General features: G+C 45.3%; 1 protein-coding gene across 1 annotated transcript in view; it reads left to right on the forward strand.

Moving 5' to 3' along the window:
- The window catches only part of LOC119175603 (protein kinase C iota type), a 51,651-nt gene that overhangs the window by 10,962 nt on the left and 25,000 nt on the right, over positions 1 to 15,689 (forward strand). Inside the window, exons 6-7 of the mRNA XM_075876303.1 lie at positions 3,807 to 3,892; positions 14,287 to 14,362. Coding sequence (XP_075732418.1) covers positions 3,807 to 3,892; positions 14,287 to 14,362 — 162 coding nt within the window. The remainder of the gene's footprint in view (positions 1 to 3,806; positions 3,893 to 14,286; positions 14,363 to 15,689) is intronic.

The raw sequence follows: 15,689 nt of genomic DNA on the forward strand, positions 1-15,689 counted from the left end.
ATTAGGAGCCACCAGGTCGAAGCGATCGATCAATTCGAAGCCCAAAGATACTTAACATGGGCTAGGAAACATTGAATCCCGAAAAAAAAAAAAAAAAAACCTTAGTTCACGCCTCAAACGCCGAACCAGGACGAACCGTTCAGGAAGTAAAGGAGCTATCTCCCTGAGATATCCGTATTAATCCCTAATGTACCATAGTGTTTGGAACGGGTGGGTGCACGATAGTTGCAACGCCATGTAATATCAAGCGTACCCTAATCGTAACGCGTTTCACTGGGCTGCTCGTGTTTTGCGCGTTCGCTTATTTATACCCGCATCAAAGCGATGAAGGTTCGTGGGGTTAGTAGACGAAGCTCAACAATAAAGTTGATATATCACCAAGGATGAGATCGGCGGTGCAGCTTTCACAGCGGATGGGCTTATGCCACGCCACGGAATATGTAATACTATCTGGAAAAGCGCACGTAGAGGAGGCCTTTTCACTGGTGTTTCCGAAATAAGTCAGAGCCCCCCACATCGTCGACTCTAAGCATGTCGACACGGAGCAAACCGAATGCTATTCCGCGTTCCGTGGTATGGTAGAGGCATCTTAGAAGAGGATAGGCTAGCTTGCTCGTCGAATGACGTCATCGGCACAGCTCTCGCATGGGTGGAGCGGAGCGATGACTTCGGTGCCTGACCTGACTCGGCACTCCGAAAGGCACGTTGTCAGTTGTGTGACGACACTGGTAAAGAACAGTTGGTACTTCATGGCAGCGAATTAGTATGGATAGAGCAGGCCTAATTGCCATCTTGGAGATGAAGAGCGAGCTAGGACCTATATTTAGCGCTGTAATAATTGGATATGCAATGACGCCAGAAAAATAAACTATGCTCACTCGAATAATGGTTCACATCCGGGAACGAGCGTCGAATTTTCTCTTTGCGCACTTTAGTGCTTGTCACTTTTCAGGGTCACTTTTAGTTATTAGAATGCCTTAGCGGATAATGTTGCAACTGACATCTTGCACTTGGTGACTGATTGCCGCAGCATTATTAGCATAAAGAAATCAGGACATGGGCTCCTCACTACATGTTGCTATATACAATGCATGACTATTTTGATTCTTTGTGTTTTTTTCGTATACGTTGATTTTTATTTTTTTACTCTCGCTCTACTGTTTCCTTTTCACGTTCTTTTTATGCTTTTCTTCTTCTTGACTCCCCCCCCCCCTTTTTGTATCTCTATTTTTGTCCCTTTCCTCGATTTTCTTTGTATTTATTCCCTTTCTTCTTCTTCTTCTTCTTCTTCTTCTTCTTCTTCTTCTTCTTCTTCTTCTTCTTCTTCTTCTTCTTCTTCTTCTTCTTCTTCTTCTTCTTCTTCTTCTTCTTCTTCTTCTTCTCTAGTTATATCTCTCTTTCTATGCTTTTACGTCCCCCCCCCTTTTCCTTCCCCTCATCACCCTCGTGTCTCTCCTCCACATTTTGAATTAATTCTTATTTCCGCCTCTTTGATATACTATGCTGTGCAAAGTCATGGCATTCTTTGCTAGCGTGTCTGGATAGCCGTGTGGTTAGACGCCCGCCTTGGGATCGTGCGTGAGCAGGTTCGAATCTCATGCCGTCAAGAAACTTTTTCGTCACAAAAGCATCTTTCTTTTTCTCTTCTGTACTCGTTCTCGCGGCCATGATAGTTTTTGCATTCTATGCCGAATAAGTCGCAGCACGTGTACTGGGAGCGAAGCAGAAAAGGAAAAAAAAAAGTGGACGGCGATCCGGAGGATAAAGAGAGCACGCGCTGGTTCATGATGACGGTCATCTTTTATCTGCAACACAGAGAAATCCCCGAGCATAATAGCTCTTTTGTTTGTTTCTCTTTGCTAGCTTGTGGGATTTCCCTAAGCGACTCGAACTGTGTACGACGCCGTATGGGAGACAGTTCAAAACGGGCAGTGACAACGCACAGTACTCGGGGCCTCTATAGCATTTCGTCCTAATAGAAATGCGACAACCGTGGTTGACCACCGTAACCACCGCGGCCGCCCCAGTCACTGCATGGTTAATTTAATCTGAATAAAATATAACAGTAACACATCCCGACTCCTACAGGATTTGACGTATAATTAGCATAGGTCGGCAAAACGTCTGGACCTTACTCACTCGGACTCACTAATGAAATATATTTCGAGCTTAAGACTTCCTCGGACTTACCTTCACAAAAATGTTTCTCAACCGGACTCACTCGGACTCAACTCAACCCCGCCGCGGTGGTCTAGTGGCTAAGGTACTCGGCTTCTGACCCGCAGATCACGGGATCAAATCCCGGCTGCGGCGGCTGCGTTTTCGATGGAGGCGAAAATGGTGTATAGGCGCGTGTGCTCAGATTTGGGAGCACGTTAAAGAACCATAGGTGGTCGAAAGTTCCGCAGCCCTCCACTGCGGTGTCTCTATTAATTTTATGGTGGTTTTCGGACGTTAAACCGCACATATCAATCAATCAATCAATCAATCAATCAACCAATCAACTCACCAAAACATTACCCACCCGGACTCAATCAGATTCAGATCGATCCGTGAGTCTGAGTGGGAGCGAGTACAACTTAGTTGACTCATGAGCCCCTTAGCTCAGAAGTAGCTTTTTCGACCATGGGGTCAATGCTCTTCAACACCATTGTCACACGTAATCGGTGCTCTTAGCGCCGTTCGACATAGTATCCTTCAAAACGAGTTCCGAGTGCTGGTAAACCAGTAAGGTCATTGTCTTTGAAGAAATGACAGCAGAATATATAATTATCAATAACTTCCATTGAAGGGTTGGTTGAAGGGGGAAGGGGGTCAAGGCGACCCCCTACGTAATTCCGCCTCTAATAAATCAATATTAAAACGGTGTATCAATGACTGTGCTTCGAAATACCTGTGAATAGGCGTGAGTATAAACGTAAATCCAGGTAAGGCTGATAGTAATGCTGAAGATGACTAAATAGGACTTTAGGTCGGAGAAAGAAAGTGGAACTCGCTCAGTTTCACTCGAGAAATACATGTTGCACTTTGGACTCACTTAGACTCACACTCGTACTCAGGCTTGTACTTAGGCTCATGAAAATATTACTCCCCCGCAATCCCTGAGACTCACGGCTCGATCCGAGTTCGAGTGAGTCCTGGTGAGTCGACTCATAAGTGAGCTCGTTGACCTGCGAGCATTAGAACTAATTTCGTAAATCGATACTGTCACCGTAAGTGCAACGTGTGACTAGATTGCGCCAAGAGGCGCTCTAGAGCAAGGGTGGTGCCCTCTCGTCTTTGCCCATGTCCTGCTCGACTTCAAGATGTTGAAAAACGACTTTTCATACCATGCATTACACTTCCAGCTTGTACATTTAAGGAAATAAATGCGATAACAAAATGTCTTGTCAGCTAAAAAAGCAAAAAGAACAGCAGGAGCATAATAGTGGTCATGTCAGCTGGGTTTTCCAGAAAACACGTTATTATAGCGTTAATATAGTGTAGAAGTGTAATCATAGTGTAGAAGCCGTATGCTGCTTTCCTCCCGCTGCATTTCTGAATCCATACTTGTAGCTCAGGAAGAGCTAAATAAATAAATAAATAAATAAATAAATAAATAAATAAATAAATAAATAAATAAATAAATTTACCAAAGCGACCACATAAATACGTTGACCTGGTTGTCCGCGTAGTTACTCGCTGTTCTATAGTTTAGTCATTTGAAAACAATACGGCGGTCTAAAGATTCTGCTCTCGCAACGTACATGCACTCTCATTCCTCAATATTCGCTCTTGTGGATTGTTTCTTTATTTTTGCTACGCAGGGTACCTGCACCGTGACATCAGTTCTTCGAACGTGCTGATAGACAGCAGAGGAAACGCCAAGCTCATCGACTTCGGACTCAGTCAGGTTAGGGAGAACGTATTTCTTGAAAAATGTTGCAGAACGGAACGTCAGCTTTGTTGAGCAGTTCATATATAATGTCCTATTTTAATGAAAACCATGCGGTAATGCTAACAGATAAGAGATTTCCGCTCCTTGAAACTGACATGGCGATATTGCACAGACGCCCATTTTTGCGAAAATCGCCCGTTCCTTCCCATCACGCTATGGAGAACACGAGTGAAAGCGAATGCTCTATACGGAACTCTCGTTTCATTACTTCGACGTCCTTAGTCGGCGGTGCTTATTCACTCTATATGTATACGTATCTATATATATGAAAACGCAAGGAATAAATATAATTCAGAAAGAGACTGCGGCACGCGGAATCGAATGTCTGAACTCTTGCTTGTGAATGCGAGGCGTCAGCTGCTGAGCCACAAAGGAGCCCCTCCTTCAACATCAAAACAGCAAGCTATTTATACCTACCACTTACCGCTGCCGATGGCGATCTCGGTGGAACTATGGTTTTCAGCATTACCAGCAAGATGGCACAATCAGCGCGCATCGTCAGATCGTCACGACACGGCCACGCGCGCTGATGCGTTCATCTCTGACGCGTACTTTGCTCCGCGGAGACGCTTACGCGTGCGCGCGCTTACCTCATGGTGGGGAGAATCGTGTGCCTTGGGCTTTCACCGGAACGATTCTGTTGCAGTCAGCGGGCGCACAAAGATCACTGCACTCGCTGCACAGTCTCCATTTGCGAAAATGGTGAGCTTTGCAGACACAGCGAAGAACTGAGACACTTAATTGAGTTCATGTGTACCTGTGAGTACGCTTCGTGCGTCATTTGTGCGTGAGTAGCGTGGGGCACGTTTTGATCTGCTTTGTTCGCGTGGCATTCCAATTTGTTGCTATCGCATTCATTACTTCACCTTTGCGCCAACGCTGTGGCTTTTTTACTCATGAGACATGCGAGACTTTCACACTGATGTTAAAGGAGAAAGGCATGGGCGTTACAGAACTGCTGTCGGAAATGTGGCAACACCTGCCGTATCTCAGTGGAAACTTTCCACAGCGCATTAATCACTGTCGGATGTGTACTGAGTGTTATATGCTTTCGCCACAGCATGCACGCCAACAAAATATTCTTAGCCACCGTCACATTTAACCCAAACGATCAGAACACTACTCTAGCAGTTCGCGAATGAGCTAGATCACACACCTATAGCATTGATCATTAAGCTAGCACTTTTAGAGTACCCTAACCAGAAATTTTCACCACCTCCGCCAGCAGGCTGCCAGCTAGAGTTACTGTATACGCTACCTTTAGGTAGCATATAGAGTAACTCTACATAAGACTAGAGTTACAGCATATGCTACCTTCAGGTAGGTAGCAGAGTTGCACATAGGTCCGCCATCTTGCCTGCTGAGACGTCTACGTCATGCAGGAAAGCCACCCTTTCCGAATGTAGGAGCCAACGCGGCCCAGCGGCTCCATGCGCTTTCTCGCTCTTTTACAACCCGTCGCTGACGCAATGACTTTCGATTCGAAGAGAAAGAGAAGTTTCGAACAAATAATGGCTTTAAATAATACGGGTGCTATAGCTTGTTTAATGGCAGTCACCATAAGAAGTAATATTTTTGTTTTAAATAGCAAACAGGAAAACTTTGACTTAATTTGTAGAGAATCGTGTACTCGATTCCCAACAAATTAGGTTCCGCCAAATCGCTCGTTTCACGTAGTTTTTGACGCAGTGCTTCAAACAATTCAGTAGATGGCTCGAAAAAGTCGTGTTTTACAAATAACGCAAGCAAACGAAAATCCTGTCATCGTCGCAACTTCGGAGCCCTAAGTCACGGCGCTACGTCGCACAGGCAGCACTAACACTGACGTTCACTAAAAACGGACAACACAGCACACAGCCACAACATCAATGAAGTACATTCCGCACTCAGCTGATCGCCTGGCCGGACATCTTGGGCAGTGGTGGTGTGGTGGCAGTGCAAGGAGGATATAAAAACTTGCTAGAGTGGAAGCCGCCTATGCGTACCCATGGGAGCGGGTACCATAGGCACATTATCCAAGAGCAAGACTTGCACTCATTGAAAACTTCCAAGAGAACAGCGTGCACCAGCAACGAAGCGTGGAGGTGACACACCGGCAGCGCGCTTTCTGCCTCCGGCAAGATGGCGGCCGCTGGCGTCACCTGACGGGTGTCGCTTCCACTCCAGCAAATCTTTATATCCTCCTTGTGGCAGTGGTGCGGCGGTCGCCAGCACCCGCGTTGCCGTGAAGATGGCGTTTCCTCAAAATGACACTTTTTGCGCACGCGAGCACGCTTGGCGAAAATGGGGGCGCGAGCGGCGACTTCTATGCGAAACTCTGCTACGTACAGGTAGTGTATACAGTAACTCTACACAACACATGTCCATCGTCCTTTTTATGAGGGTGCGTCGGACGCTGTGAGGTCGTTTCATATAACGCCTACAGTGGCATGAAAAACTTTCGCTGTAGAAAAACAGAAAATAGCGTTAGCTTTGCGCCGTTAGAGCCTATTGAAGGAAAAAAAATAGAAATATCTAAAACATAACAACATATGATAGGACAAGGGATTTGCTATATAGTTTTCCACAGGCACATTAGGTGAATCATTCGTAAGCTTCACCGAAAAAAAAAAACGGTTACATAGAAAGGTGACGCACTGCATTACATAAGCGGCATTATCACTTATAAAGCTCAGACTCCACTTATTTCCATTAGCGTAGAAGTTTCAGAGCTAAAGTTTTAGCATGAAAAACTCTCGCTGTAGAAATGCAGAAAACAGTGTTAGCAGTATGCGGTGTCAGGACTAGCTGAAATTTCGATAGACCTAATCAAACTATTTGGTGTAGCTACATGTTAGCTCTATGAATGAAACTATACAGCTCTAGAAATGACGTTAAACTATATGAAAACTACTAACTGAGGCAAAACAAATAATAATAAAGCAAGCTAATGTTTGTATGAAAGTAAAAAAAAAAACATTTAAATTAATTATCAAGACTTGCAGACTTCTGTAAGTGGCGCCATCTCTCAGTGGAAGAAACTGCATTCTGCCATAACTGAGTTTGCAGCATCGCACTAGAAGGCGTTTGCCTTCCCAGTACAATTTAGCGGTGACCATTGGAAACTCAAGGGGCCCCATTTTAAAATATTCCACTCTGGGGAGCCACGTGGTGGGTTGTGTGGCACTGTAATATTGACAATGTTTAATTAGGTGTCCGCTGTATGAATGCCTCCTTTATTTGTTTCAATGCCAGTGCAGATGTCGGTCCGCCTTAGTTCAGGAAATGGTCGCGATGCGAAGCTGCATGAGGTGTCGCGCTGCTTGCGCCACACGTTCTTTCGAGTGCTTTCCCCCGGAGATGCGATATACATGTTCCCACTACAATATTGTATGTCTGTCAAACTTCTTCCTTCGACCTCCTTTTTTGTGGCTCGAAGCAACGCCGCCTCCGGATCACGGCGCAGCGTATCAAGAAGCGTTGTAGTGACGCTTCCTCATTGGTTGGCTGCATAGCGCCACGAATGGTGAGCTTCTTTCTCAAAACACGGTATCTTTTACAGAGCCAGCGTGACCGCTAACACAGTGAACAGAAGAAATGCAAGACGCCGCCCCATGGATCTGTACACAACTAAATGAAAAATTACTTCGTATGATTTTAGTCACGATGCACTACATGAGGGGGCTCCCTCCCCCATGACAGCAAAACACACGCTACGGCTAGGCGATGGGCGAGAGCAGAAAAGGGCTAGAGAAAAGGGTGGTGAACGGTTGGATCAGGTGCATCTGGCTGGCATTGATAAAATAGAGGATGACGATATGTGGGGTTTAACGTCCCAAAACCACCATATGATTATGAGAGACGCCGTAGTGGAAGACTCCGGAAATTTCGACCACCTGGGGTTCTTTATAACGTGCCCCCAAATCTGAGCACACGGGCCTACAAAATTTTCGCCTCCATCGTAAAATACAAGAGGCGTTGGCTGTATATAAGCGAGAGTCGTTTTCGGCAACTATCATTTTCATAAGACATATTTTTTTCGCCTATTTTCTCTTCAGTTACGGCAAGCCACTGCGGCCGATGACGAGAGATGGCGCGACGTGTACATGTCACCAAATACTGGTCATGAGAGCTGTGAAATTGCCTCAATATGTGGGGGAGAACTTGAGTATGAATTGAGACTAAGCAAGCACACAGAGCATAAATATATCGTAAGTAACTGTGGGCACAGAGGTATATCAGTAGTTGAATATGGAGCTTTAGAGATATTTCCAGATTAGGTGCCGATGACTATGAATTGTTGCATGTATTGGCGCAACGGCTATGTTTGACCCAATGAACGTATGATGAATATGTCTAGATATTAGCAGCTTACCCTAACGTTGACAAGCTATGAGTAGGTGATATTTCAAGCAACAGAGCATAGGAGCTGCTGGAGAAGATAAGTAGAGACAACCGAGTGGTATGGGAAGGACGGATATTAAAGCGAATAGTGGAAATGTATCCGTCACTAAATTTATGGGGAAGGCATACAAAGAAGAACGGAAGGTTTCATTTATATTACATCTATAAAGACCATAGGGTGCCCCAAGAGTGCTGTATGCAGACGAAATTATTTTTTTAGAGCACAATGCAGGAGATTTACTGAGACAGACAACTTCTCACAGCAACAAAACAACATATCGTAGTATCAGCGCATAGAAATAGGAAATTGTGTCCCTCAATGACGACACTGGTCGCAATTAAAAATGGAGAGCGTTCATAAAATTGAAGACGTTTCGGCTCTCGCACTAGAGAGGCTTGTGCGCAACGCAGATGAAGGCGGAACCGGCGAAGTTATGCTTTTTATGAAATCTGAAGTAGACAACGTGAGGGAAGTTGCCGTCATTGCTATTAGGCGTGTGCATCTCGCGTGTTGACTGTGATCGAAGTCACGTCGATGATACAGGCAGTTTTCAGCAAATAATCGAGCAGCGCATCATCGAACTCTCTGGTTTAACACGCAAAAGCACATCGCCATGAAACATGCTAGAAAAGGCTCGAAAATAATGGAAGAAAAGGACCTGGCTTCTTACTGAATCTCGGCGAACCCAAACCACTGAGCACACCCGAAGGTCGCAGGTTAGATCTCGGCCGCGTCGGGAGCATTTTGAATGGGGGAAATTGCTAAAGGCCCTTGTACAGTGCTGTGTCAGCATGTGCACTAAGGAACACCAGATGGTCGAAATTTCCCGAGCCCTCCACTGCGGCGTCTCTCTTAATGATATCACGGTTTTTGCACGTAAAATTCCAGATATTGTTGTTAAAATGCTCAGCACGTTAACTTATTGACGGCAACTTGACACACATGTACGCATTATGCCACCGTCATATTTTCAGGCGAAGATAACCGGACAATTTTCGCCTTTATCTTTGTTGCGAATAAGGCTCCCAAGCGGTAGCAGAACATATTTATCTCATACACTTTCGTGGCTGGTACCTGTTTTCAATTGCTTTGCATGTTCACGGCAATTCGAGTTTCCCTCCAACTCTTGGCTGCATCATTGGGGACGCATCAGTAAGGACGCCGTATCAATCCAGCAGCAACTATAATCCCATAAGCGCAGGAAAAAACTGCCCACGCATCCAGCATGATAACCTAGGGATGGAGGGGCAGCCGAATCATTAAACAATGATCCCTTTGGGGTGATGTAGTCAGAGGTCTCCCCAGAGGACCGGAGCCAGCTGAAGTCTCGAGGAGTTGTCTCCGTGTAGAGACGCCTCATACAGTCACACAACATCATGTATTTAGGTGATAGCTATTAGCAGTTAGCACATAATACTTGTTTTATAACGGCAAACATTCTTTTCTTTTTAAATGGACCACTTCTTCAAGAAGATACATAGCTAGAGCATACCCAAGATCAAGTTTATTGTGCCACGCCTGAGTTGTCATGAATCAGCTGAAATGAATCAAATACAGTTCATATACCAGGGAGAGAGAGTGTGTGTTATTGCGTCGACACCAGGTTAACCCCCTTCTCTAAACAAAATGCGTCATCAAGGCACCTTTTGCACCCCACATGTAACACGCAATCAAGACGCTGTTTGAAATTCATTATTGTGTACTGCCATAGAGTACGACAGAAGCATGACAACCGTTTTTACATATATTTCAATTATCCATGAAAGACCGTCAAGTTTTCTCAGTATAGGCAGCATCAATGTAGAAATGCTTCTGCGATGTTGGCAGAGTGCGATGAATTTTCTCACTTGGTACGACGGGGTTGGCTTGCACCACACGCGTTGAACGTCAAGAATGTCTGCAGAAATAACACGGCAAAAATCTTTGCGCCATAATGATCAAGCATCGCCGCAGGCCTCGGCTGGATCAGCCACAAATATGGCTGAGAGCGGCCATCCAAGCGCACCATCCTCGACAGCCTTCCGCGAGAAAGTTTCGTATTCCTCTCATGGGGCGAGGGGAGAAGGCGTACGCAACTGGTCACGTTCGTGGTTTCGAGTGCGCATGCTCGCTCCTCGAGCAGACGGGGCCGCATATCGCGGCTCCCCTATGAGGATTTGTATATGCGTGACGGCTAGCGTTTACGCGTGATCGACGCGGCATTTTAAGCGTGTGATTTCCGTGGCACACGCGCACACGGCTCGCTCACGCTTGCACATGACAGGACCACCGCACGAAGACTTGCCCTCACGCTGACCTGAAGGAAGTGCGCGCTCACTTTTGGTCACGTGGTGCTTGAAACATCATCCGCGACTCATTTACATGGGCATCACGCTTAAATTCACGACTTAGCGTTGAATTAGGCTTGGTAATTTTAAGAGTGTAGGATGGTGTTTCAAGAATTGTGCGAAAATACTCGAATTAACAGAATTGAGATAGTTGCTCCCTGTATTGAACGTAATTTTTTCTCACATATATTAAGGTACCTACCGACATTAGGTAAATTGCAGCAGCTATAAAGTTAAGGTAATTAGTTTTTTATCAAAGGACACACATGATCGGCTGAAATGGTAGAACTGAGGTCCCTCCGACGTAGAGCCCATTCCCGCCTTGATATTCCACAGAGTGGCGACACTGGTCATTCTCTCGGAGGGATGAAACCGAACCTATTTAGCAAGCGAAGCAAACACCGAAGAGTGCAACCGCTGCACTCTTCTGAAAGGCCTATTGTGAGCTAGCGTCATTAAGGCAACCATCAATCGGTCTGCTTGGCTTCGCGAGTCACGGGCTGGGCTCGCTATGATAGTACGCATGGCTCACGAATAACGAAAGCAGAACGAACTTAGTCGGCAACGATGTCGTAATTCTGGTCGCCTGCTGGGGTACGTCACTTCGGCTCTTCAGTGCGTCGGTTTCGGTTTCTGCTGTGAATCTGATCAAGTTTCACCCCTCCGAAGAAAATGCCACCAACCGCTTTTGGGTAATCTCAAAGTGACATTAAGCTTTTCACAGGAAGCACTTTCTCTTCTTTAATCCGACTACTTGTCTCCTTCAATTGCGTAGTTAATTATTTTAATGTCATTTGTTCATGGTGTAATTTTCTTTGATCATTTTGAGATGTATACCACCACAGAGAAAGCACTGTTAAAGGGGCCCTGTGACGCTTTTCCAAGTAACTTTAAAATGCTTTCATTAAAGGAGTTTATCGGCTCACGAATCGACCACCGCAATTCTCCTGCAGGAGGATGGCAGGGGGAAAAGTTGTCACGCGCGCGTGATGATCTTGAGCACTTTACATTTCATCTGAATGCGCGATTTGCATTTAGTGCGATCGCGAGCGCGCTTGCGGGCACGTGGTGGCCTCTCACGGAGGCCGCTGTAACTATGCAGCTCACAATGCTCAACTGAGCTGATGGCCGTGAATTTTGGTATTTGGCAAGGTCAGTTGGGTGTATGGAATTGTTCGTATAGGAAGAAAAGAGAACGATTTATAGGTAACTATAGGCCGTGCCCTACGCTATTTATCGTTTAGCTGGCGTGTTCCGATGAGCCTCGACTACCAATCGCCAGCGTTTCTTGACCATGCTGAACAAGGGTGGCAGGGCTTCTTTAAGGCAGCGAGCGAAATTCCCCTTACTTTTGAGGATTTTTTAGCCCAGTTATCGCACCAGCCTCCATAATAAACGAACACTCAGTGTGCCGAACAGCGGCCAGGCTGATGGTACATTTTTGAAACTCTAATTTTATTTTCACATTAAAAAATTGCGAATGATGCGACTTGGCAAGTGCGGTACTTCACATAACGTGGTACATATAATTTAGACAAAATTGTCATGATACGATAATTGCTCGAAGTTTGCGAGCCAGAAAACATGCTTCATTATCCACCCCGCGAGTGCTTTGAAGACGCCGTTGCTACGTAGTCTCCGCAGAACCTTTGAGGAAGGAACCAAGTCGGTTTCGAAACGTCGCGTTTCTTCAAAACTTTTGTTTGGAGTATAAATCATCTCCCAGTTTCGTACCCAACCAGACAGACTTCTTTCAAATGTTTACATTCATGCTTAAATTGATTCGCAAGAGACACGTTTCGTCGTTAATGATTCACTACACCGCGAAGTTCCACCCATTCAATACCTAGCTTGACCAATTATACAACTGAGTCATTCAACCATGCCCGTTTTATTTACGCAAATTTCGAACAGATGCCAACTTATTTTTAGATTTGGTGCGTAGAACAGTGGAAAACGCCGCAGGGAAGTTATCTAGAGCCTTGCGTTCAGTAGCAGAACGCCATAACCATGGAACCATGTGTTTGCACGTGAGCATTGCCACTGGGATTTCTGAAAGCTACACTAATAGTGGAATGTGCGAATTTATGAATGTATCCTGATATAGAGAAGGAGGGGGGGGCACCCGCGCGTACATGGGCTGCCTGACTACGTATGTAGGGGTAAGTGTGTATTGCCGAGAAGAGGGGAGGGGTATTTATGTGCAGTTGTCTTGCTGGCCACGAGCCGGGAGAATCAGACCCCAATTAGAGCTTAGTCGAATCCCTCAGCTGCCCTTTCATCAGTCTTTTCCCCCGATACCACAATTCTGCAAATGGGAAGGGTGATGTGACCTAAGGCTGGCATGTCCTGGGACATACTCGGCAGTCGACAGAGTACAGTAAACCTGTTCCGAAGCCTAAACAGGAACTCCGACAATTTTTTTCTATTCATTAATTTCGATAAAACTGTAAGCATGTTATTCACATAAAAAGAGCGCAAATAACGAGGGACAAGAAAAGAACAAACAGACAGCGGCACTGACTTAAAACAAGATTTATTCGCTAGAACTGCGCAATATATAATTGAGCAGTATCTGACAAACAGGAGGAATGACAAGCGGTTATCGCGATGATTACTCGGTTGTTAGGTGATTTCTGTTTTCTTCGGTTTCTCACTCTTATTGGTCAGATACCGCTCAAGTATATATTGCGCAGTTCCAGCAAATAAATCTTGTTGTAAGTCAGTGTCGCTGTCTGTCTCCTTCATTTCTTGTCCTTCGTTATTGGGGCTGTTTTTATGTGAATAATGTCGTACCAACTTGCCCAAGCAACCACGTTAGCTACATTTATCTAAGCATGTGTTCTCTTTGGCACCCTGATAATGTGCACATGGGCCCAATTGTACAATCGCCCCTGATTCAGTTTTTTAGGCACAAAACTTGCAAAATTAGTAGCTGATTCCGCAATCGTGTTTGTAAACGCGGGCCACCCTGTGTATGTGACGTACGTGTCTAGTCCTTCTACCCCGCCTCGCCCAGAAGACGGATGCCGCTCACGTTTTCACCAACGAGGCGACGACGATGACGCGAGAACAGTTCGGATTTGTCATCTCCATAGTGTGTTAGTCTTCCTTGGCATCGGGTAATGTGGAGCAATGAGTAGATCAATGCGGGGCAAGTCAGCTGCTTCACGCTCCGGCGGCTCGAAATCCATGCTTCCATGTTCACATGGTAGCTGCAATCGTAGCTGAACTCGTCCCTGGTAAGGTTATATGAGCTGGCATGGCTGACTTTTCGCATGAGAGGAGAATCACGTGTGCTGTGTCCACACATTGGCCAGCATTGGCGGAGCGTAGACTTTGTTTTGTGACGTCATCGTATACCCACACGAAGCAGCTCCCTGTTTCGGTTTCAGTTTTGATTCATTGTTTATTGCGCATTAAAATTATTGATGAGTCTCTCGGCAAAATGAACCACCTTAGCAGGGCTTTTAAAACTATTTGAAAGCGGCACTATTTGTATATAAACAAAAATGCACCACAGTTCCCTTTTAACTGGAATGAAAGATAGTTTTGCCTAAGAAACAAAGTGCTTTACTGATCCCTGATAATTGCTCAACTTTGTAAATAAATTGCTTTGGTCTTTATTTTCTACGCAGATTGGCACTGAAGCCTGGTGTCGGTGTGGCTCTTTGGCCTACATGGCACCAGAAGTCATTAGACAGGAACTGTATGGTAAGCGAAAAAAAAAAAAAAAAAACTAGTGGCACACCTGCCGTGATACGTGCTTGAGCAAGAAACAACGCATGTTTTTTTTATTTATTAGTACCCCAAAGACCTCAGCTTGGGGTTTTGCATGAGGGATGGGCTACTTAGTGACGATGATTAGATGGAAAACTTGAGGGCTGGCGCGTCGGACTAGAGCATGGCGTCTCTATGTTCTAAGTAGTGCATTCAGTTCTTTACAATCTTCACAAAGGAGCGTAGGTACACTGCTTTGGTGTGATTATAGTGTGGCAGGACGGAGGATGAGCAGGCAAGGGCAATGAAGTGCTAAGAGTGGTAGAATGCGGCGAATATAGACAACCTCTACTCCACCTCAAAAGTTCCTTTCACCACTGTGAAGGCTAAAGGGCCCCTTAACCAATAGGAAGCGCGATTAGCTCCACCGCATATATTCATCCGCGTCGTGTAGTCTGCTCGGAGTTTCCGTGGCGTCTGCTCGTACGCATTGGGCAAAGAAAGCGAACCAACGAGCGAACAGACGGCATCGCCGAGGAATAAAAAATGGTTGCACTTCTCACAGCTAGTGCCCTCCGCTTCGAATGTATCAAACCATCGAATGCTGTCTGACCCGTCAGTTATAGACAGACACTTACTTGTATTAGCTTTGAATTTATCAGCTGATGCATATACATGCAGCTATTTATTCGCGATTATATTGCACAAATTCTTGACCCGTAAGGCTTATAAGGCGGGGCTAAGCAAACCAATTGTCTCACTAATAACGACGAAATGTAGTTGACACTTTGTCCTCAGCGTTAGTTGGCACAAAGCGATGGCTCACTTCACAATTCATTTGTTGCCGCTAGTGCAGTGGGCGAACAGCAAGTGCAAGTACGGATCGAAGCGGGTGATCGCGTTTGCGTGGACACTGCCATGTTGATTTTTATAACCACAATTAGCGAAAAGTTTCTGATGCAACAATGAAAAGCGTACTACAATAATGTGAAGAATAAACATATGTGGTATTTGTTTTTCAAGAAGGGACAAATGCAAAAATCGAAACGAGACTAAATTTCATGGAAGCGGAAAATTACGCCTAAATACCTTTGATGGATTGATATGCAAAGTTTAACGTCCCAAAACCACCAAATAATATATGTGAGACGCCGTAGTGGAGGGCTCCAGAAATTTCTACCACCTGGGGTTTTTTAACGTTTACCCAAATCTGAGACCTAAATATCTTTCACTTCTGAAACAGTTGCCATCAAAATGGGGCGATTCCTGAGTGTAACATGAGTTAAAAAAAAAGCAGTTTCTAGTCAAGAATGAGTCAAAT

This window comes from Rhipicephalus microplus, chromosome X (assembly GCF_043290135.1).
Source record: "Rhipicephalus microplus isolate Deutch F79 chromosome X, USDA_Rmic, whole genome shotgun sequence".
Lineage (NCBI taxonomy): Eukaryota > Metazoa > Arthropoda > Arachnida > Ixodida > Ixodidae > Rhipicephalus > Rhipicephalus microplus.